At 35.7% G+C, this 25,809-nt stretch overlaps 1 protein-coding gene across 2 annotated transcripts in view; it reads right to left on the bottom strand.

Annotated features, from left to right (window-relative positions):
- Positions 1 to 25,809, bottom strand: part of EDIL3 (EGF like repeats and discoidin domains 3) — a gene marked incomplete at both ends in the record, with an annotated part of 384,944 nt that overhangs the window by 110,095 nt on the left and 249,040 nt on the right. For both annotated transcript variants that reach the window (XM_084234061.1, XM_084234062.1), the window contains one exon: positions 16,376 to 16,557. In XM_084234061.1, the coding sequence (XP_084090187.1) occupies positions 16,376 to 16,557 (182 nt within the window). The remainder of the gene's footprint in view (positions 1 to 16,375; positions 16,558 to 25,809) is intronic.

The following is a 25,809-nucleotide window of genomic DNA, read 5'->3' as shown; positions in this document are numbered from 1 at the left end:
CATCTTCTTTATATGAACTATTTTATTAAATGCATATTGAGTATCTTCTTTTGAGAAGTATGAGAGGCATTGTGAAGATGCCTAAATGAGGAAGGTCTTGGAAATGTTTCAAGACAAAACTAGTAACTCAGACCATAAGTTGACAGCACAGTTTTGAAACTGGTCCTAGTTGGTATTCTTCCTCTTCAACCACCTGCATGCTACCAGCACCCTGATCAGCTGACACTGTCTCACTGGTATTCTACACATCTGGGCACTTCAGGCCATGCCCATCAGGTCAATGCTCCCCTGATCTTGCAGATGAACTGTCCACCAATCACGACTCTGTTGTGTTTGTCCTGAACCTGTTTTTCTGAAGTTGTGCTCATTATTCTGATTATGTACTTTAAATAATTGATAAAATGTGACTGGGAAAGGATTTTTTTCCCCAAGAAAACATGAAAAAAGGTTTGAAAAACCTCAAAAGAATGAGTTTTGAAAATACTATATGACTGGGGAAAACGATTATCCCATATGCTGTTTTAATAACTTCAGCAGTGTGTTTAAGCAAAGAAATCAAAATTGAAGTACCCATGATGGGCAAGGTTCATTCAAGAAACATGAAGAATTCAAAGGGTTTATCTTTTAATTGGTTTTTATTAACTAACTAAATATTCAGTTTTGAAGATCCAAGTAAGTTTCTAAACTGTCCTGCAAATGTTCTGAATATTGGTCAGCTTTTGACATTTGTTCAATCAACCACCTTCTTTGAAAAAATTTGGGAAGAAACCACATATGAATAAACATAAAATCTATAATTACTTTATGACTCTTTGCACCTGGTACAACCTCCAATTAAAGTGAAACACCCCATTTGCTCAGCAGCGTGCACAGAGCAATGCACCACCAGAGGTGTAATTGGTGGTTTTTCCAGGAGGCCTGGCTCGAATAATAGTTTCCTCTAAATTTCCACCTGTTTGTGAAGGACTTGGACTATTTGTAATCACGCTCCCTACCTCCTTCCCCCCCTCTCCTCCACTCCTCTCTCTTTTGTCTCTCTCTCTTTCAATGCTTGCAGATGCTTGGAGTGGTGAGAGTTACTTCTCATGATCTTTCACAGCTTCACATTCAGAAATGTGACCCATGAACTATGAACTATGGCTGCCTTGTATAAAGACATCAACCTAAAAATTAAGCAGAATAATATAACATTATATATTCAGGGAGCCTCAAAACCCTCAACAGTAAGGCTTTTTGGCCCAGGTATAGATTTTAATTGATACATTTAGAATTTTATTTCATTTTATTTTGTTGGTATTTTCCCTTGTTGCTTCATAGAGCTAGGGCAAGAATTAAAGATGTCTTATAAAACACTTGGCAAACTGAACAGATTCAGTAAAAAGATGGGAGGGAGAAAAGGACAGAAAATTGAGAAACTGTAAAATGGTGGTCCCCAGGGAAAGGGGTAGTTCCAGGGTCCAGGTTCCCTGTCCTACTCAAGGAATGATGGAACTCAGCAGGGAGGAAGAGAAGGTGGTGAGGAGACTGAAGAAGAAAGGAAGAGAGATGGAAAGAAGAAGAGGACCTGGAGGAGGCACATGTGAAGAAACTGCGCTTGCTTCTTGGCCTGGACTTGTACCAGGGACTTAGGGGGCATGCAAGCAGATACCTGAAACAGGTGAGAAGAGACTCATGGGGAGGTTAACAATGGCAGCCTTTGTTTTGATTTTGATTTTGCTCTTTTCATTTCAGACACGTCTGGCCCCTTCCATCCCTTTTCTACGGGTCCCCACCAAAAGGTGCCTTAGACGTGTGGCAAGCTTTTGGGCCTCAGTTGACCTTGTTTGGACCAACCCTGTTGGGCATTTACCCATGAGGGGATGGGTAACTTTGGGTGCTTGATTTAAAACTATTTTCTCTATTCTTTTTCTTCTTTTTCATTGCACACTAATTATATTAAGGTTCCCTTCCATTAAAGGTTTTATGTGCTAGAGTATGTTTTGTTTTGATGTGGAGGATGGCAGAACCTATTTAGAGCAGGCATGTTTGGGGGCTCCGGGGTGCCCCTCATCCTGTCTGGGAACAAAACCATGAAGAGCATAAGGGAGTAGTTGGAGGAGAAACAAGAGGAATAAAAAGAACAAACAGCATCAGGAAATGAGGAGAAACACTAGCCCAAATAAAAATATATTAGAGACAATGGAAAAAATGTCTAATATATGTTTTCCAAAGAAGCCTGAGGTGCTACCAAAAGGGGAAAATATCCTTATGTACAAGCACAAGGACAATGGGTGTGGGGATGTGGAAGGGGAGGCTGTAGGCCTAGGTACTGAGAGTCAGCAAACAAAACCTCTGTGGATGTGATGTGGGCAACATAAAGGCAAATGACAACAATAAAAACATCACCACAGACCTGTTCTACAAATTAAAAAAAATAGAGAAATAAATACTTAAATTTGAAATTGAAGGAATTTTGTCATCTAAAAGAAAAAGTAAACAAATATCAGGAGAGATGCATTACTTCTAATAGTGGGCCCAGGAATGAGTGGGGAGAATTTTACTTCAGGCTTCTCTGCTTCAACCATCCTACTGACTGGATTTCAAAATGAGTGCATGTAAGGACAACATTGAGTACATCAGAAAGGAAAACAAAACTGGGATATCCAATTACTTTAAGTAGAGTCAGCTAAGACTGAGAATTGTTTAATGCTCAAATCTCTATTCAGGACAGTGAAAGATTTGCAGAGAGAGAAGAATGCATTGTATTTCTACATTCTCTAGTTTTGATAAAAAAAAATCAGTATATTATTTGTAGCATGCAAGTAACAATGTGTCAACAGATGTTTCCAAATTTTGCTAGAGAACACTCTATGCTTTCTATTTATGAAGATGTTACTGGTGATGGCAACAAGTGTCCTGAAATCATAAATGCTGACATGGGATCAATTAAACATCAAGATAGAAACAAATGCGACATAATCAAAAGTTAAAAGTACTTCAGGGAAGCAGAATACTGTGATTTTTATGGGCTGAAGAAAAAAGAAATCAGTATAGCAAACATATGCTCTCATGCAAAAGGTGGCAAATTTTCTAGGACATTATTTTTCAGCATTGTGCAATATGAATGAATTAACCAAAAAGAGAAATAAGAGGGCTAAGTAAAGGAATGGAACTCTTTGAAACACAGATGCAGAAGCTATTACCAAGTAATAACTTAGTGTTTATTTTTTATGTTCCTCTGACTTTATTTTAATCGAAATAACCATAATCTTACTCTTCTGTGTTTCAAAAAAAATACAATAAAAATATTTAAATAGTAAGTTCCATTATCCCATTAGTGTATATCAGTGTATGTTCTGACAATGACAAAAAGGACCTACAATTTGTGTTTTTTTTTTTTTTTTTTTTTTTATAGAGGCATGCTTTATTTATTTGTTTGCTGGTTTGTTTGTTTGTTTTGTTTATACATGCACTGGGTACAGTCAGAAGCGCGGGAGGGTGAGAGAATTCACCAGAGCCAGAGCGGGGAGCAGAGCAGGCAGAAGGACCGAAGTACACTGCTGAGGGGAGCAGCGGGCGGCAGGAGAGGTCTGCGCGCCATGTGGGACCCTCCTCTGGTGGCGCGGATCGAACCGGCGCCGCAGAGGCCGCACGCAGTTTCGCAACCCAGCGCTCAACCGCTGCGCCACCGGGGAGGCCCCAATTTGTGTTTTTTCTTGAGGACTTTACGATTCAAAATATTTGCATAGTCAAATATTATTGCTTGTTTATTTCTCCTTATTATTAGGCTGTTACTCTCGATCTAAAGGTTGCTGCCAGGATTTTTATCTGGGCTAACCAGATTATCTAATTTCAGACATGTTTAAAATAGGTTTTTAATATCATGGTCAAAATCAGATATAGAGTAGCAGTCTCTTAAAATGACAGCTGATATAACAGATTCATTGTAGTTGATAACAAAGTCTCCCTACAAGATGCCAGTGGTATCTTTTAATCCTTTACCTGCTTATACATTTCTAGAGTAAGGATTAATTCATAATCTGCTTTTATTTCTATGGGAATTATTGGTAATGCACTTAAATATCTAATTATTTTTTAATAAAACATAGAAGACAAATGCTCTGAACAGTTGTAACAATTTGAACAGTTCTATGAGCAAATACATCCTGAAATAAGATATCTGATTTTCCCAACCTGGGATTTAATGTTAAGCTTGGGACTTCTCGCTACTTGGTATTGGAGATAATAGTGGTCCTCTGAGAATTCAGGGAAGGAGAGCGACAACAGAAGCAAGAGCCAGAAATTAGGAATCCTGTACTACAAGTCTGTAGGGTACAGACAGGTCTCCCATTTCTGGGTGCTGATCAGTGATAAGGACCACTGAGACCCCAAATTGCCTGCCTCCACCAGGAGGTATGAGAGGAGGGAACTGCAGAAGATCTGTTTCCTCTGGTAAGCAGTAAATCATTGTACTGAGGGGCAAGGTGTTGGCTTTCTGAAAATCTAGATTTGTGACCTGGATGCCACTGTATTTCCTAACACTGCTTTGTGCAAACAAACTTTTGTAAATCTGACCTTTTTATTCTTACAATGGTAATGAGGTACTGCTCTAACTCACAGGGTTGTGTAAGTGTAAATGTAATGTTGCCCCTTAGGTGACTAGCAGTTTTGAGTATTATTTGCAATCATTACTATTCTTTCCAGAGAAGAAAATTGAATTTCTCATTTACTAACATCAAAGAACAACAAAAAGAATGAAATCATTCTTTACTTGACACTAATTAGGTGCATTAGACACTTTCTTTAACTAACATTTATTTCTCAAAGTGTTTCTATATGTTTGATACACTATTTCGTTTGCTCTTTGTGTTAATTTTGTAGAATAGATCAGACAATTCTGGTCTTCTATGAGGGCCAAGATGGAAAAGATGAAGGAATTTTAGTCATATCTGCTCCCTTAGAAGCATAGAAAATAAACCAAGATCTAACCACAGTACAAAGCAGAATGCTAAAAATCATCAAGGGACAAATGCTTTGTCTTGGATATATGAGAAAATATCAATTAGTACTGACAAGAAACAGAAGTGAAGGCCTAGAAAGGCCTAGAGGCCCAAGGTTATGTCAGGAAACAATAATTATTCTAAAGCCAGGCAAACAAGGAGATAAGTCCAGGGGTGGAGTACCCACTCTGCTTGAGCATTATGAAGAGAACAGGAGAAACTGGAAAATGTTGATTTCTTCATTTGCTAGTTTGTTGACCTGGAAGTTTCCTTTTACTTACTGTAGGAATCTAGTCACTTTACTGTGCTTTCTCAGCTTAATGCACTTTCTCAGTTTTAATGCTTTTATGACTTCCTGACCTCCTTAGATTTTACATGCAACATTACAAAAATTATTATAGCACTAATATATTCTGTCTTGAACGTGATACTGAAAGGTTTGCAGACTCATATTAGGCATGATTTGATTCAGCTGTTCATGAGAAAGAACAGCATGAACAGTGGCTTAAATATGAAAGAACTTGTGTAAACGTGTGGCAGGGGCTAACATATATGGGCTCACCACGCCTTTCATCTTTTAGCCACTGTGTGTACCTTTTTATCATGGTACCAGATGGTGGCATCTGATACCCTGGCAGCAGGATGCAGAACACGATGAAGTGGGGAGAAGAGGGCCAGTAGGTGCTGTGTCTCAAGGAAGGTTCCCAGAAACTACCAGGCAATTTGTGGGGGCATTTATGAGTCACATGCTTTGAGTCACAACAACTGTAAGAGGACATTCTATCTTTCTTTATTGCCACAGTATATACAAAGTAGTTGTATTTTAGTGTGGTTGGTTAACCTTGTTCAAAATAACAGTCCTGATAAGTTGAATCCAGAACTACTGACCGTGAACCCCACATTACTTCACCACAGAATGTAACTTCTGGTATAAATGTGTTTGATTTGTATTATATGCAAACACCCCATGAACAGCAAATGTGGCTTATTTATTTTCACATGACTTATTGAATAATTAAATACTCATTACTGGATAAGTAAAAATGTCCTAGGTCTTGGGGAAACCAAAATAATTATGATAGCGTATCTTGTACTTATTAAAAGTTTAGTCATTGGGATTGGTGAGAAATCAAAGTGGCCCAACAGAGGGTAACTCTACTCTCATGCAGTTACCTAATAAAATAATCTCCTACACAGCTTTTAATTATAAACTGTAACAAATACTAGGCAAGAGAAGAACAAGAAGCACATGAAAATATATTAGGAGAATCATATCTAGTCTGGGGTGAGAGGTGGAATTAGGAGAATCTTCCTTGAGAAAATGGCATCTAGAATAGCAATAGAGTAGATGGATTATGCTCAATGAATATACTGACTGAATGAATTCATTAATTTAAGTAGAGTTGGAGATCACTTCGGGATGTCTATTTTTCTGAGCCTGGGGAAGCCGAAAGGAGTAACCTTCAAGTAGCCCCAGGTGGTGGGAATTCAGAGCAAATTCTCCACGATTCCCGATTCCCACAGCACATGATTGAGAGTTCAGTTGTTCAGTAATTAAACCATACAGATTTTTTTTTTGTTTCTAAAATGAAGTAGGAATTTTCCACACAGATAGCTTAAAAGATGTTTTATCTAGTTAAATATGCTCCACAGGGTATAGAAAATGTGTCTATTGCCCAAATATTTCTCTGCAAATAGTAGCTGCTCAGTAAATATCTGTTCATCTGTGGCAGATTGGAAACTAAGAAAAACATTAGAATACTTGATAATGTTCTCCTCTTTCAACATTTATATGCATCTTTCAAAATCTGGGTTAATTTTCCTAAGTTAAAAAAAAAAAAGACCAAGATCCATTGGCAGTATTAAAATGTCTTATTTGTTTTTTGTTTACAAGATAATCACATTTCATTTTAAGAGCTTCTTGAAAGCTACTATTATATAAAAATACTGGCTTGGGTTGGCACCCACTTGAAAAAAATGAGATAGAAGAATTCATATCTATTTCTGAATCCAGCACTCTATCTCTTAACAACACTAATGATAGTAATAAACTAAGGAAAGCTGAGCTTAACATTGTTTTCTTAAATCTGAGAAATGAAAATATAGCCTATATTTTATGGGCTCTGGGAAAAAAATACTTCAAGACTATTGAAGCATTAAATATATAATGGAAGCAAGAAATTTAAGAGCCCATTTGTGGAAAAGAGGCCTTTATTATTTTTTTAAAACCAAAAATCACAGCAAAATAAAACAATCTATATTAAGTACACCAATGTTAGGCTGAAACAGCTACTATTTTAATTAAATATATCAATTTTGGGGAAAGCAGCAGCAGCAGCTGAAGCAGTAACAACATTAAAAATCAATACGTGGAGGGCCTCCCCTGGTGGCACAGCAGTTGAGTACTGGGTTGCAAAGCTGCCCAAAGCCTCTGCAGCGCCGGTTCTATCCCCAGCCACTGGCGAGGGTTCCACTTGGCGCGCAGACCTCTCCTGCCAGTGCCCGCTGCTCCCCTCAGCAGTGTACTTCGTCATTCTGCCTGTTCTGCTCCCCGCTCTGGCTCTGGTGAATTCTCTCACCCCCACACCTCTGGCTTGTACCCCAGCTCTTGTATGCATAATAAATCTTTAAAAAAAAAAAAACAATACGTGGAGAAAGTGTAATCAACATATGCTATACAAATGAGATATTCAGAAAAGGGCACTAATGTAGAATGGATGTATTTATTCAGATGCTCAAAGTTCATTCATTTCTTACTAAGGGTTCTGTACAACAGTGATACTGGGTAAGTTATTGTCTTATAAAGTATTTTGATAGAAGTGGAAATAGAAGAAATGTTCACTACAGGTAGAAATTTGATTTTAGTGCTCCCCTCTGTTCCCTCAAACATTTATTAGGATTCTAGGTGGATACCGAGTAACCTCCTATTTCATTAGGTGGGACCATGTGATTCGCAAATGTCCAATGACCTGTAAGGCATCAATTTACTCCTCTTCCATTTTTCTATACAAGGCAGCAAACTCACTCTTTTAGATGCTGCTATTAGAATTTTCTCCAACTAAATCAAACAATAAGATTCAAAATAAAATTTACTATTTTCTGTGCAAATCAACTTCTTTCCCTGATCTCTATAATTCTCTTATTGGTACCAAAATCATGCTTAAGTTCAAAAACCAAGAATTTAATTTTTTTTATCCTCCCTCCCATGCCCTAACACATAATTCAATCAATTGTCAATACTTTCCCCTCAAGCTGTCTTACCATTTTCTTAATTATTTTTACTTCAACACTTGACAGTATGATTCATACCCTCTTCTGTGTGATTAGCTATATAAGTGTCCTAACTGTCCTATATTAGCTATATAAGTATCCTGCTCCTAGACTTATTTCTGCATAAGCATATTTTGTAAGAGAAATTTTACTAAATGCCTTTAGGGCATTAGACATTATGTTATGTAATTGTAACACAGGCCTGGGTATGTCCTTTTCCTAAAGTCTAGTTCCAACAGGGTCAATACTATGCTGTGAATCCCTCAAAAAGGCTCAAGTAATACCTTCATCTAACATCGGGATATTTTCACAATGCAGACTTTTATCCTCCTATCCCCCCATATATACATATAATTTTATGTATGATATATAAATATTATATATACTATAAATTATATATATATATATATATAATTTTTCAGCAGAGTATGACCACTCACTGCTATACCTTGAATTCCTTCCAAGAATTATTCATTCCATTCCTCTGTCTGGAATACTTTTAATGTCATCTTCAAAAATATTGAATATGCTTAATTCACATTTAATAATTAAAATGTTAGTGGCTTCTTGATGCTTTTGTTATATCCTGCTTGTATTGAAAGTCTTCCTTAAAGATCCTTAAGACCTGCTGAGAATTTAACAATAAGACATTTAAAGATTGGTCTTAGAAGGATGTAGATCCTTTTACTATTTAATTATAACTTAATTAGTGAAGGCCTCATGTTACCACCAAAAATCCTCTGAAAACAATTAAGCATTACTCTTTCTAGTTAATGGAGGAATAGCGATTCCATGTCAGGAAGACTCTGATATAGGCAGGTTAATAATAAAGCATCACCAAAGCAGCTTAAGGAGTTAGTTCTTAGATTTGTGATGTCTAGATGCCAATCATTACTTAAAAATGTTTCACACTGATGTCTCATTCTGAACAACAACATTACTGCTCTCTAACCTCTTAATTTATTTAATCAAGTCACTGCTAATAATGAAAGGATACATTCAAGGTGAAGTAATTCTCTGGTTAGAATGTGAGCTTCTAAGAGTAATGATTACCACATTCTTCTCAAGACAGCCAATATCAAAATCCACTTGGGGTATTTGTTCACTTTGTAGTTCCTAGTGTCCTATTTCTGACCTATTAAATCAGAAAATCTAAGGATAGGGACCATATTTAAAAAGCTCTCTAGGTAATTCTTACATAGTTTAAGTCTGAGAACAACTGCCTCAGGCTAGAAGAGAAGTGCTTGCTTGTGGGCAAATAGAAATTTTATAGGATGCAATGTTACTTTATAAAAGTAAAAACCTCTGATTCCCCCATATCCACCACAATTATCCACCCATCACCCCCCAAAATAAAAGGGAACTTGGAAGAGTTGTCACAGAAAAGCTAGTACAGAACTGTGCAACTTAACTCATTTTGTGAATATGAATTATGTGCTTCTATTTCTGTGCCTAGATTATTCCATCTGAAAAATGGGATAAAAAAGGTACTGATGACATGGAATTCTAGAATCAGTACACACAAGCAGTTGAAATCCCAAGATTGTCATATGTTATATAATCTCAAAGCTAATACATGATACTATGGATAATGAGACTCATTTGTAACTAAAATATATGAGAATGTACTGACTTTTTCCCCCTACATTTAAGTCTAACCACATTTGGTTAATTTTAAATAACCACAAACTCCCCAACTTCACTCAAATGAAAATAGCTTCAAAATAATTAGTCTCAAAAGAAAAAAAAAAATCAAAGCTTTAGCATCAGGTTAGGTGGCTTAATACTTGGTCAAATTTTCAACACAAGGAGTTTTTCACTGAGTCACTGGGGCAGACAAATTCATTCAGTGTCTACAGTGGAAATAAGAGCTTCCTTTAGTCCACTCCAAATAGTAATCCACCAGTTCCCAGAACATAAACAAGAAGAGACAACGAAACCTTGAGCTCAGACTCTCATTCTGCCCCTACTTCTCCCCTCGGGGGACTCAGCATGGGCTGCCAGTGGAGGCTCTCTGCTCTTGTAGAAGGTGCTGCTGCAGATATTAGGAAAAATTGTTGTACTGGAGACAGCAGCTGCCACTAATTCATAAACAGCAGGTCTCATAAGCAATTTAACACCTTTGGTGGAAGCTGGACTCATATTCACAGAGGAGTAGTTTAGCAAAAAGTTACAATAATAAACTCTGAAAAATGATAGGAACTCAGAGTGCTATCTCCTAGTCTTCAGTGCCAGAAATAGGGATATATAATAACCTAGGGATTGTCTACAGGTTATGTGATTAGATATGAAGAAGGAACCATAGTAAGTTCATCATGAAGCAATCAAGGTAATTATAAAAACAAGAGGTTCTAAATTCTGATTGCATTTTTTTTTTCATGATAGAAGTAAATTGCCATTTTCTTTTGAAAGTATTTTTTATTGCGTTAATATTGGTTTACATCATTGTTTCTATTATTGAAGTGTAGGATCCCCCCTTCAGGCACTGTTGCCATAGTCTGCCCAGCACCAAAACCCACAGTCCACCACTATAGACCCTTGTTCCCTTCTTCTTCCCCCCTCCCACACTGTTTGCCCCAATTCCACAGTTAGGTTTCGACCTTTACTATTTTCATTCATTTCAGATTGTCTCCTTTTCACTCTATTAGTATCACTCTGGTAACATTCTTAAGACAATGGAAACTAAACGGATCACAATGCATTTAAATCTCAACTGATTAAGTCAGAAAGGTTGTCCTCATGGCCAAAATATTTCATAGATATAATGGAAAAGTCTTTTTGTATAGGTGGTTTGCTGAATTATCTACTAAGAGTTTAAGAAATGCTAAAAATCATGTTAAAGAGTTCCCTGTAACACTTTGTATCCTATCTTTTATGAGTACAGTAATAAATGTAGTTTGCTTGTTTTTGACATTTGTGTAAGGGCAAAAGTTATGAATTGCATAAACTAGAGAGATAATAGTATCTTAAAGGTTTCCCGCCCACCCAGGTTAAATTAATCTTAGAGAAGCTATAGTTACTTTAACAACAGCACTGTCTAAAATTTCTAACTCTTATGGAATGATTATAGTAACAGATATAGAAAAATGTGCAAGAAGCCAAACAAACATTTGATTTTCAATATTTCAGAAAGAAAATGTCAGTGGGATAGGAGAAGATGAAAATTGTGGTGTTTTGTACTCAGGGTTTAATTAGCAGACTTCCTGACAAACACACTGTGGATGTCAGCCATATCCATCTAATGTTACTTATAAAAGTGGTTTGTATTGATTATGGTGTAAAGGATCGGCAACTGGGATTTACAGAAGGATTCATTGCTCTGTAGCCTGGATGGGTGAGGCATTCTCTATCTTGTGGATAGAAGTACCAGCTTTGGCACTGTTGGAATTCTCTTTAAATGACACAGTTCAAATATAGATGTATCGTGGCTGAATATAAAGAGCACTGATTGTTTAGGCCATTCTCAGCACCACCTGATGCAGCTTTACTACCATCTGAAAACAAACACTATCTTTCTCCTTTCTATTTTATTCAATATTTTCTGCTTTATCAATCATATTCATTTATTCAACAGTGCTATTTATTCGAAGTGCTATGGAATTGAAATTAAATCAGCTATAATTTGTACTCTAAAGTTGCTTACAGTACATGAAAAAGAAAAATAAACAGTGGCTATAAAGGTATGTTAGCTGCTGTGATTGAAACAACAGTTGGCAGACTGGGAATGAAGGACTGTTTGGTTACTTTTAATTTGGAGATAAAAAACAGAAATTCCAGGAGTTACTTGACAGAGAACCAAATAAAGGAGATAAAGATTGGTAGATGTTCAATAGAAAACCCAAGAAGTACATATGCCTAAGCAAAGCAGCAGATAAGAGACAGATGGCATTCAGGGAGAGCAGACATCCTGTCAGAGACCTTCAGAGTTCAAAGTCAGAGAGGAAACCACTTAGAACAAAGAGATTCCAGATGCCCCTTCTTTTACATTAGAGAACAACTACTATCTGGTTAATCACATTGTCCATAGGGTAGAACCTTGAGTTAAAGGTTAAGTCAGAAGGAAAAAGACAAATATTGGATGATTTCACTTATAGGAGGAATATAGGGGAACCAAATAAGGCATCAGGAGAAAAATTAACAACAATACAAAACACAACAAAACAAAAACAAACAATTATAAATCAGAGACATCCTGCAGGGGAGGAGGTGGTAGATGGATCAGAGGAAGGGAGGGAGGAGCACAGGGGACTGAGGTGATGGTGCACAGGTGCACTTGGGAAGGAAATTCTATGGGGACTACACCTGAGGGGAGGGGGGAAAAGCAAACATTGTTTGAAAATGAACAATTATGTAAAAAAAAATATAAAGTAAAAAAAAATCCAAAGCACATCATTTAAAGCTAAGAAGGAAGGAATATGCACTAGTATTATTATAAATTTGGTAAGTGATGAACTAACTACATTGAGTATATTATTTTCAGTACAGATGCATCACCCCATTTTTACTTAATGCTGTGTCTTTAAATAACATTTTACACACAGCTATATATGAAAACTCATTTGAACTAAATAACTTACAAGAAAAGAATCCATCCCATATTACTGGTTTTTAAGTAAAATACCATTAGAAAAAGCAATATATTAACAACCATATGTAATTAGCTGGAGAGAGGTGGTTAGCATGGAGAAGAGCACATCTGGGAATGTAGCATTTTGAGGGGGAAAACAGGCTAAGGCATTTCTCCTTGAATAAAGAAGTAGTAAATATGAATTAGATTCTATGCAATTCAGGTTCCATAACTAGAAAACAACCTGAAAATTAAAAAAAAAATGATTTATTTCTAAAATTCTGCGATTTAAAAAATGGCTTTGTGTTTCAAGGAGTTCCAGGTGTGTATAATTACCCCAAAGACATTTTCATATACATTCTATACAGGCATTTGGAATGAAATAGATTACTCTATTTTTTTTTTGCAGCATTTTCATTCTCTCTGTTCACAAAGTTAAAAAAAAAACACACACACACATATGGGATTTATAGTCCAGAAATGTGAATTTGAAATATGATTTGTACTCACATAATTCTCTTCTGAGCTCATGTTTTCTACATTACTATTTTGTTTAAAAATACAAGAGTCAGATGGTCTTGCTTTGGGATACTTTATATTTTCAAACAGAGAAGAATCCAAAAGCAATTTAGGAACATTGAAGGTTGAAAATACTTAAAATTTTAGGACTAATAACTAATGTTCACTTATAAAGTGCTGTTAAAATTGAGTGTACTTCAGACCAGGATGTAAACATGGTTCTGCCCCCTACCAGTTCAGAGACTTTTTGTGGGTCATGTATTTCACACTATACTCCCTCATTTCTCTTCACTATTTTTTTCTCTCTCCTTCCATCCCTGCAGTTATTACTACTTGCAATTCCAACAACAAACTGTCAGATCATATAGCAAAAGTGTTTTCTAAAACTCTATTTATTTATTTTTTGATATAACTCAGACAACACAAATCCAATTTTTATGAACTGATAAAACATGCTTTTAACAGCACAATGTGAGGATGACCTGAAGTCGGACATGTCTGTGGGACAATCTAGAAGTGTCAATATTTATCCTGTGTCATATATGATTTCTGTGCATATTAAAGTTAGAGAAATAACTATCTTCCACCTCCACCTTCAAATTCTGTAGTATATAGAAAAGTAACAGATTATGATCACATCCACATTTTCTTGAAGTATAATGAATTATTTAAAAGACAAAGACAAACTCCTGTTTTTCTCAGTGACAAAATAGTAGTATTGAAACAACTACTGGTAAATTAACATTCAAAGCAAATTATGGCTTTGTGTTGGTACATTCATCAAAAATATCAGTAACTAATAATGTAGCTATGTAATATATAGTGTAATGGGAATTTCTATCCTTACATTCTAGATAGTTCTTTGATTTAAAAGGTTTACTAAAATTAGGCTCTCTGGCAATAATAAAATATTATGACCCAAATGATGTTTGGCAGATGATATAAGACCAGGCCATGCACATTATATTCTTATAACAATAACAGTAAATAATAACTGTTTACTTTCCCATCTTCTAGATTCAGAGCATGATGAAGGCAAGTGCTATCTTTTTTTTTCCTAGTGCCTCATAAAGGTTAAATTATAGAAAGATATTGACTGAGGAAATGTTTGTCGAATGGATGAATAAATGAATATCTGAAAAATATAATGGTGTTCTGGAAAGAACACATATATATATAAAACAAAATCACCTAAGAAGCTTAAAAACAGCATTTAGGGCCTCCCTGGTGGCACAAGGGGTTAAGACACAACCTATGAAGCAATCCACAGCCACTACAGCACAAGTTCAATCCCTGGCCAGGGAACAACCCACATAATGCAGCAGATCTCTCCTGGCTCGCCCACGGCTCCACTTAGTAGTGTATTTCAGTCAATCTGCCTGTTCTGCTCCCCCCTCTGTCTATGGTGAATCCTCTCACCCCCCACACCTCTGGCCTGTACCCCAGTTCTTGTATGAATAAATAAATCTTTAAAAAAAAACAGCATTTAACTATATGTAGCTATAATAGGCAGGAAAAATAAGACATAAATTACCTTAAAAATTAATAAAAAATGTCATCCTGACTGACTTTAGCAATGTACCCAGAAATTTGAAGTAAGTTTTAATGTTTTATAAGCAACAACCCATTACATATTTTCATAATTGCACAAATTTGCTATTTCTAACACAAGTCAGAACAAGAAAATGGTGTACTAGGATTTTAGCGGAGTAGTCGGTGTTTAAGGTGGTGGTCATTTATTAGTTGAAAAAATTCTGAGTGAAAAAATAAGGTGAGAAAAACTTGAAAAGGAAACAAAAAGTATTAATCAACTATATTTACTACACTAACCTGAACCAGCTATGAACATTGTAGTGCTATCAACAAACTGCATGCTGAGTGTGTAAATTTAAAATGACAATTTTGATTTTCATTTCATCAAGACAAGGAAGAAAATGAAATTGAGTAGTAATTAGTGTGTGTGTATCACACACCTGAAAGACTAAGGGAATATTGTGCTCATTATAGGTGAGTTTAAGCAAAGTACTGAAATGTTTCATTTGAAGGGATGAATATAAACAAAAGAATAAAGTGACAAGGGAAATTAATAACACTCAAGTACAGAAAACATGGTATATGATTAGACTTCCTGAGGCTCCTAGATACTATTTCCCTTTAAGAAAGCAATAAACATTTTATTTTTAAAAACTAACTTAGATAATATGATGCTGTTAGAAATACAGGAACAATATTCACAAAGAATATATTGAATAACTGGTGAGTTTTCAGTTTTCCTCTCATTATAAGCAATATTTCTTCATCTAATATTAAACATTTTTTTTACTTTTACTGTATTTCTCTCAGAGTTCATCATTATCTTCAGACAAAAACAAAATAATTATTATAAATAATAATGGTGCCCTTAAAAGTAAAATAAGTATTTAATAATTCCTCTTAAGTTAATAAATTTAATCTAAGTTCCTCTAAGTGTCAGTCACGGTCCTGTTCTATTGAGATTATTTCTTCCTACTGGGGTAAGAGAATTTAAAGTTCATTCATACTTTGATTTTAATTTTTTTTTTTTATAGAGGCATGTTATTTATTTATTTATTTGTTTGTTTGTTTGATGGTTTGTTTATATATGCACTGGGTACAGTCAGAAGCACAGGAGGGCGAGAGAATTCACCAGAGCCAGAGCGGGGAACAGAGCAGGCAGGACCGAAGCACACTGCTGAGGGGAGCAGCGGGCGGCAGGAGAGGTCTGCGCGCCATGTGGGACCCTCCTCCAGTGGCAGATGATATAAGACCAGGCCATGCACATTATATTCTTATAACAATAACAGTAAATAATAACTGTTTACTTTCCCATCTTCTAGATTCAGAGCATGATGAAGGCAAGTGCTATCTTTTTTTTTCCTAGTGCCTCATAAAGGTTAAATTATAGAAAGATATTGACTGAGGAAATGTTTGCCTCTGACATGAAGACAAGTCCCACTTTGGGCTCTCACATGTCTTCCTTCTGACATGACTTTGCTCATTCCTTGTCCCATCCCATTGTTACCTGAATCCATGGCCATCTGTCATTTTCTGCAGCTGTCCAGGCGTTTATAAGTCCTTTCTTATTAAGACGTGCATAGTAGGGATACCATTTCTGCAGTCCAAAGAGAGCTCGGTGGGTAGATGAAGCTGTAATTTGCTGATTTGATATGATTCCACCTTCAATTCCCAATGGACCTGAACATTCTGGGAATAAACCAGGGAGACGTGTGAATGTATCATCTACTGAACAGATATTTCTCTTCTGCATTACAATTTCATATTTTGCATTCTTATCTTTTGTCTTGATCATGTCAACAAAAGTGCAATGCCCATAAAGGCCCTATCTCCTATATTCCAAGGATTAGCATGCCTCATAAATCCTAAGTCTCAATAAATATTAATGACCCATTATTTCTTTATTAACCCACATCTAAGTTTGGTATCAAACTTATTTTCATACAGACTTAGCATATCTTAGTACTATAATTTTTCAACTTAAAGTTTTATAATTGTCAGTAATACTTCCCTAAAAAGGACAATGAATACCTCTGTTAACATTTAAATATAATATTTACTTGTGGTAATAGAATAGAAAATATGTTCACAAATTAATTTCATAAGCAGATAAACTATGGCATTATACATAGTAGTATGTATACCATTCCATCAAAAATTAAAATATTTATATTTCTAAAATTTTTAGTGAAAACTCACAACAACATAAAGGTATTCTGCTCTTAACACTTTAATTTCTTTTATTTTTCTTTAAATTGTGACTTAAAAATTTTAAAGTTTCTTTACAACAATTTAAAATACTGATTTAGGGGACTCCCTGGTGGCACAAGGGTTGGGAAGCAACCTAGGGGGCTGTCTGCAGCCGCTGCACCAAGTGTTCAATTCCCAGCCAACCAGGAAGCAACCCACATGGTGCAACAGACCTCTCCTGACTGGCCTGCTGCTCCCCTAAGCAGTTTGCATTGGTCAATCTTTCTGTTCTGTTCCCCACTCTGTTTATGGTGCATCCTCTCACCCCTCCCCCACTGGCCGTGCCTCTGGCCTGTACCCCAGCTCTTGTATGCATAAGTGAATAATCTTAAAAAAAAAATACTGATTTAAATTGCAATATAATTAAATAATATGCTCCTAGACACCAAATAGCTTTCCACTTAGAAATATAAAATGGAGGTAAATCTATTGTAAAAGTATACATTTATGTTATATATTTAGATTTCCTATTCATGTTAACTTTTAATTCAGGTTTGAAAAAATCAAAAATAAGTTATATTATGATATAATGCAGATAATTAATTTACTTAAAACTTCATACCCTATACTCAACTTTTTATGCCAAATTAGATTTGTATAATGATTATAATCTTCTTTTTTTTTAATTTATACAAGAGCTGGGGTACCGGGCAGAGGCGCAGGAGTGTGAGAGGATTCACCAGAGACAGAGCTGGGAACAGAACACTCAGACTGACTGAAATACACTGCTGAGAGGAGCAGCGGGCGAGACAGGAGAGGTCTGCCTTGCCATGTGGGTATCTCCCTGGCCGGCCGGGAATTGAACCTGCACTTCAGAGGCTGCAGACAGCTTCACAGTGCTGAGCTCAACCCACTGCACCACCCGGAGGCCCATAATCCATTTTTAAATAAAATTTTTCAGAATTCCTGAAAATATAAAGGAGCACACTGCCTGCCATTCTTAAAAGTCAGATTTTATGTCGAATCAATCAGTGACGGCCATGGTATATTTTAGATTTTAATACTTATAGCTCTTTGAAATTTAGCATTTGTCAATTATTAAGTCTATTTATACATAGATTAAAATTGAAAATATTAAAGGAAGAATTTTGCAATTCAATTATCATATTTAAAAAGCAAGTTTAAAGGTGTTTCTCATTGGTAACTATTAATTAAGCATAAACATATTTCTTTTTTTTATTTCAAGCTCATATAGAAAGTAGTTCTAAGCATAACTCTAAAATTTCTCCAATAACTTTAAGACCTTTAAACTGTTTTTATTAAAGGGCGAAATTATGTGGATAAGAAACTATCTTAATATAATTTTTTAGTAAATGAATTAATACAGCAAAAGTTACCTGTCATTTAAACTGATAAATCATTTGATATATTAAATTTACAAAATAAGATCAGCTTTAAAATGCATAACTAGAACTGTTTAGAATTTTATGAAAGTGCTGACATTGCTTTGAAGTCATTACATTAAAAATAATGTTTAGAATTATAGTGTTAGGAATCACATATTATAAAAATGACCATTGTAAACTCAAATGGTGACTCTTTGGATTCTTGTTTTGCTTTCCATTTTAAACTTCAAGTTCTTTTACAGAATTCATAAAAGCACTAAGACCATTTCATGATGACACTTTGAAAAACAAACTGTAGGTGGATGTTTTTATAAAAGAATACTGCCATTAAAGGAGTCTTAGGTTCTTGTCCATGATTTGTGCCATTCTGAGATGTGAAAATGCAGCAGGTAGGGAGGTCATTTATTGCAGGCCAGTCACTGAAATGGCAGAGTCAGCTTTGATTAATTAAACTGCATGATCACCTTAGAAAGAACTCTGTGCTATTTAGTTGTGTACTTCTAAAGATCTTATGCCAACCTAGATATCCTAACTGAATTTGTAACCAGTTTAGAAGAGAGATTAGATCTCAACTCACACTCTTTTGTAAACCCCCAGCTTCTACTCATTTGTTAACATATCAGGGAACATATTTGCCACGAACTGTTGTGTTTTCATACATGCCAAACACCAATGAGTGATTTTAAAGTTATATTTGTGTGTCTTTCTTTGTATCCTTCTGTAAGTCTTCCAATCTTTTTCATGTCCTCACTAATCATTCCTTCCAACAAAACCTAATAATTCAAAAAATATTCACTGATGTGCTGTATTTGTATAGGGCTTCATGGTTGTCCAAGTATTTTCTCATGCGCTATCTCACAGTCATGATGTCAAATTTATGAATATTTCTTTTCTCAGTCTTCAATTGCACATGTTGTTTTTTAACATTTTTACAGCATTTACTTATATGCACTGTGGCTGATCAGTAAAGTCCAGCAGAGGAAACATGATGGTGGGGGGCTCTAGAATGAATTCGATTAATTCCTTATTGGCTATTGGTTCTCAGTTTTTCTTGTTTTAAAAAATCGGGGTTATGATGACACCTAACACATGCTATGGAGTAAAAAAAAAAAAAATGGTAGAAGTGCTTTGTCTTGGTTACTATAAATTGTTAAAAAATGAGCTCAGTTCTGCAAGGTCACTAGCACATTTCCTTCAGAGCCATCCCACTGAGGTGGCACAACTTTGCTGCTGGTGCTGGCTTTTTCAATGGTACATTCTAAGCTGCTTGTGGTGGTTTGTACAGGAAGATTACAATGATATGTGCTGAATATTAGGGATAGGGGCTTTCTATTTTTCTCTACACAGTAAACTAAAGAGCCAATCCAGGTCATATCCTTTATTTCACAGTGGAAAGTTGTCACAACAGCAACTTTTCTTCACTAATCATTTGGACCACAGTCAAAGGAATGCCATCATAATAAAAAAGCTCAAAATCCAATTTCCTTTTGCCTGTGCTATCCACTTCCCCAATGTCCTATTAAATTCAACAATTATAAAAACCGAAGGTGTTGCAATTTAGAATGCAAATGATTATACACCTAAGATTAAGTGACCTTAAGCAATGAACAATGCATATAAGAAAGATACTATGAAGCTGTAGATTCTTATCACTACCCATCCGTGTTGGAAGTGATATGAAATACTATTTGATGAAAAAATAGTCTTTAGTGAGCATTCTGAAGTTTGAAAAGTGCATCCATCTGTGTTTTTCAAACATAATTAAAATAACACTTAAAGAAAAATGATTATCATGCTTAAGAAACTTGTTAGGAGGGAAGTTAAACTTGTAAAATATGAGTCTTGGATTTAAGAATCAAAGGTTCTACTTCACAAACAGAAAATAGTACCAACTGATAGAATGACGAGTTTCAGTATTTCTTCAAAGTTTGATTCTGGAACTTTTCTCCTACTAGTATTTTATATGGGGACATGTATTTATATACACTAAGAAGGAGAATAGGAGAATTAACATGTAGATTATCAATAGTGGCATTAAGGATAGAATAGAGCTGTTAAAAAATGGTATACATTAAAACAGTAGGTGACTATCTATGGCAGTGAGTCACAGAAGAGGTTTTATGGTGGCCTGTGGCCCCTAAGTTAAAAATTCATTTGCTACCATGTAGGCCTAAATATTGGCCTGTGTAACATGGAGAGACTAATTCAATCCCAAGTAATTTATTGATCTGTTTCTATGCACCGACCCTTCCATCCATCAATCTATTCTCCAGTCAAACATTTTTGTTTATAAATCAGCATTGAAAAACACATATTTATCAAAGCCCTACTACATATCAGGCATTTTTCTAGTGACATTACAGGAATGAAAAAGGAAAAAATAAGTTTCAGCTCTCAGAGTTCATATTTTTGCAGGAAGACAGGCATTTAAAGAAATAAGAAAATACCATAAAGTCATAAGTGAAGAAATAAAGAAAGGTTTCAGCCTAATCTTTGACCAAACCCAGGAACACCCAAAGGTATTTCTGGCTGCCAGAATAGTGTTTATGCATCTTTTGATATTGGGCTTGTTTTCTTCAGGCTTAGCAATAATTCAAAATTAATGAGTCTAATCAGCATCTATTACCAGAGGTTTTTAGGTATCATTTTACTTAGTGAGTTCAAATAACTGCTTTGTCTGAATTGGCTAAGTGGACTGGGATGCCTTCTGACCTGAGACCTTATACCGAGCCAGTAAGTGATGTCGCCTGGCAGGAAGAGCAAGAGCAGCTAGGTCAGCTGGGGCCAGTCTCAGAGCCATCCTGAGTGACTTCTCTGCCTTTACCAAGTTGCTGCAACTATAAGATCTGGGAGTGAAGTCCTTCTCACTCTGCAAACTCATTGTCTGCCGTGTAGCAAAGAATGACATCTGCATTTTATTGATCTTGCAAATGACAAGTAAGCAGTGCCTCAAGATGTGTCACATCTTGTTCTTGAGTGTGCTGATTAAGCCTTTCAAATAAGTGCGATGCATGGCTGAATCCGTAACAGGTAACAGGAATGTACAACTTTCATTTGCACTATCTCAATATCCAGACATCTTCTGAATGAAAGGTTTTCAAATTAAATCCATGTAAGAAACAAATCTCCTTTAGACATCTCATCCTCTTTTTCTGAGCAACTCATCTCCTCACAAGAGAGTGAGTCCTCTGCTGTGCTTAGCATAGCATGATAATTGTGCTGAACACAAATGCTGGCGAATGGATTACTGAGGACCTCAAATACTGCAGAAATTAACGCTGACTGAAGCATAAACTGCTTTCTGTGCCACTTGGACCACAGCCTTCCCTTTATTCCTAGTACTTGTTTTATTTTAGAGGTGTCTTGAGCCCAGACTCTAAATTGGTGAGGGAGAGATCAAGGACACTATTCCTTATCCCATGACCTCAGGTTAAAAGGAGCCTTAAAGATTTTGTTTCTGGTGAATCTTGTCAGCTAAACTTTCTTACCCTCACTGATTTCTCTCAAGCTATCATTTTTCTGGTGTTGGTGGGAAGTGGTGTCAGAGGAATGAGGGCAAGTGTGAATGAAGTGATGAGGTGTAAAAAAGGTTGATAGAGCTTGAGGGTGCCATTTTATGTGTAGAAGGGGAGATGGTGGAGGAGCTCCCTGGACAAGGTGTGAGGAGAACATGCAAGCACAGCCATGCCTTCTCCATCACTCATAGGTTCTCATGGGGACCATAGGGGTCTCTTGGTCATGGCACTGGGGGTGATCATCTGAAAAGGACTTAAAGTGAAAATCCCATTGGTAATTGTTTCTCTCCATGCCTACAGACTGCTTCTCTGTATCAGGACACAAATGTGATATTGACCACAGCGGCCTTGCTTAGGGAAACTCGTAAATGAAAAACCATCAAAAGAGTTTTCAAAAGTTGGTAAAGCTTGTTTGGATTGCACATAAAATATATGTGTACCTTAGAGAAAAAGCTATTTCTCTTCATCAGATGGGCTTCTCAAACTAAATATATGTGCATTTTCTTTAAAATCTGGAGACTGATTCTGTGGCCAATAATGGATTTTCCACATTCCATTAGGCATTTGATGATAATATTGTCCATACTGGATAGCTCACAGATGTCCAGGTTAATAATGCAGAGCAATTATTTGTGCATGATTTTTTTCTTTTAGATAATATGCTTTTTAAAGGTAGAAACCTTTTTCATTAAGTTGGTAAAGCACTTAGCACAGTGCCTCACAAATTGGTAGTTTTCAATATTGTCTGCTAAAGTAAATTAAAACAAATCATTGCCTTTAGAATTACTTCTCTTCCTTTCTTGAATTAATCTTCTGAATGTAGAAATGCTCACTCTAAGAATTCAACATATTGAATGATCAGAAAGACTTCCTGCTGGAATGCTTAAAAATATATATAAATCGGCTCTTGGAGGTAGGGGAATAGGAATACCATGTTTGAATGGTCATTAAAATTATCATTATATTACAGATTCAATTATCATTCATCTAGCTATTTTCTCATGAAATATGGTTATGTATTTCTTCACACTGTGTTATCACAAGTCAATTATGATATAGTACAACTTAAATAAATTGTTTTGAATTTAGAAAAATTAAACCCATAGATAAGCTAAATTATAATAGGAAATTGTCCATTAATATATTCCTAAGTTAATTATTGAAGATATCCATACAGAAATGTGGTATTCTTTAAATAGTAGTATTTACAGCTCTAATTCAAAGGTCAAGATTCTTACTGAGGTTATTCATAAAAGTCAACAAAACCTAATAAGATTATTGTTGTCACAATAAACAGCATTGTTGTAGGACAACAGAAGAGTAAGTTTTAGTTTACATAAGATGTGTTCTTTCAAAAAAGAAAAGCATATAGACTTCTCAAGTGCTGAATGCATTTCTGCAGCCAGGAATGATTTCAGTAACTTCTACTTAGGCCTCCACTTAATCTGCGCGATTCATCTTCTACCAGCTATGAAGATAACAACTTGGTTTGAAGAGACATTTGTTTGTATAGTCAAAGGCTATAAATCAAAAACCTGTGGATGTATACCTCTACTTACCATCCTACAAAATATACATCTGCACAGGAAAGCGAAAAAGGGCAGCATGCAAGGCAAAATACTATAAGTAAGATTCAGCTGCTTGAAGAAGCATAAGTCAAATACTGAAGTCAACATCCCCACACTGATGCACAGAAGACACATTTCCATGTTTTTAAGTTATTTATATCTTTTAAGAATTTTTTGTAGTTACATATTAAGATAAGAACCACAAGATACCACCTCTGATGTTTTGCTATAAATCAATATGACTGGCATGTCAAAAGCTTATTTTTATTCAAGAGATAAATCACAGTCCAAATCCAATTATCAGTTACATAGCCACTTTCCTGCACACTGCAGTTATGCTTTTCTTCAGATGAGATGTTATCTCAGGTCAAGTGCGAGTCTCAAGTCAAAAGAAACCCAAGATAATAAATAGGAATCCACTGCAAAGACAAGGTGGGGCATAATGAGCACTTCTCTAAGGCCACGATACCCTGAAAGTCTGTGGAACAAAGGTGGAAAGCAAAATAGAACCTGGAAGTTATGTAGTAGACTCCAATTCTAGGTACTTCCACATTATGTATTCACTTCTAAAAATATAAAGAAAATAAAAAATCTAAGGAAAATAAATAATTTTTACATATTCAGAGAGGTATTGGAGATGGAGAAAGGAACTAAAATTTCTTGCAAATATTGTTTTTAAGACTATCTTCTAATTTACAACCTCATCTCTGTTGCTTGTCCTCCTTCCAAATTAAAAACAAACAAAAAAATCTTCTAACAAGATGGATACATCCATCTTGCTGCAAGTTGCAGGATTTCATCTCTTTTAATTTTAGGATGCTGAATGGTAATCCATTGTGTATATACAGAGGGAGTCAAGCTTGGTGAAATAAACCAGACAGAAAAAGACAAAACTATATGACTATACTCATATGTGGTATAGAGAGAAAACAAACAGAAAGATGAGCTAAATAAAACAAAAATAAACTTTTGCGCTTTAACACCCATTAGTGGATATCAGGAAGGAAGCATTGGGTAAACTTGAAACATATGTAATATTACAAAACAATGTTAGTTCCATTAAAAAGAGAAAAAATAAAACAGGTTGGAGTTAGAGGTGGGAGGGAGGAATGGATGGGCAGAACACATGATTTCTGGACCATGAAAATGTTCTGAATGGGGCCTCCCTGGTGGCACAAGGGGTTAAGATGCAACCTATGAGGCAATCTGCGGCCACTGCAGCACAAGTTCAATCTCCGGCCAGGGAGATACCTACATGGTGCAGCAGAACTCGCTTGACTCGCCCGCTGCTCCCCTCAGCGGTGTACTTTGGTCAATGTGCCTGTTCTGCTCCCCATTCTGTCTCTGGTGAATCCTCTCATCCCCTGCACCTCTGGTCTGTACCCCAGCTCTTGTATGCATAAATAAATAAATAAATCTTAAAAAAAAAATTGAATGTTACTATAATAGTGGATACATGTCATTACACATTTGTCCAAACCTATACAATATACAACAGTGAACCCTGACATAAACTGTTGACTATGGGTGATTATAAATTCTCAGTTTAGGTTCATCAATTGTAACAAATGTTCCATTCTGGCAGAAGCTGATAATGGAGGAGGCTATACAACAGTGGGAACAAGTGGTATATGGGAAATCTCTGTATCATCCCTTCGAAAATAAATGTCTTAGCTAAAACTTTCTTTTTTTTAAAGAAGGATAATGAATAAGTACAATGATCTTGTTTTCCCATTAAAACAAACTCTTGTCAGCATTGCCAATACAGAGCTAAGACAGAAAACAAACTAAACTCTGTTATACATATTTACTAATTCCTAGATAAGGAAGTACCCCAAAGGCTTTGCAATGACTTTGGTAGTTCTGAAAAGGAAATGTCAACTTCATATCTTATACAAAACAAGTGCAAAACTACTAAAACAAAAGATGCTTTATGAATTTTACAGACAGAATGTTCTAGAACAATTTAATACACTAGCAATTTTATACAAATCTAAAGTTAAGCAACATTTTCACATTATGTCTTATTCAAAATTTTTTCTAGATCTGTCTTAGAATGTAATGAATGAGTCAGCTTATTAAAACAGGAAAATAAATTTTTGCCTTCTTTCAAATTTATTATGTGCAGTAATAAAATGAACCCAGATGTTAATGTGCAATCCAGGGTAAATGTTCATCCGTGTAAGAAAACATTTGTAGGGAAAAAAAACCTCTAAACTTTATACCAAAGCTACCTAATAGTGTGTACATATACTTCAGAGA

This window comes from Talpa europaea (genome assembly GCF_964194135.1).
Source record: "Talpa europaea genome assembly, chromosome: 5".
Taxonomy (NCBI): domain Eukaryota; kingdom Metazoa; phylum Chordata; class Mammalia; order Eulipotyphla; family Talpidae; genus Talpa; species Talpa europaea.
Note: the sequence above shows the minus strand (reverse complement) of the source record. Positions and strands in the feature narration are given on the sequence as shown.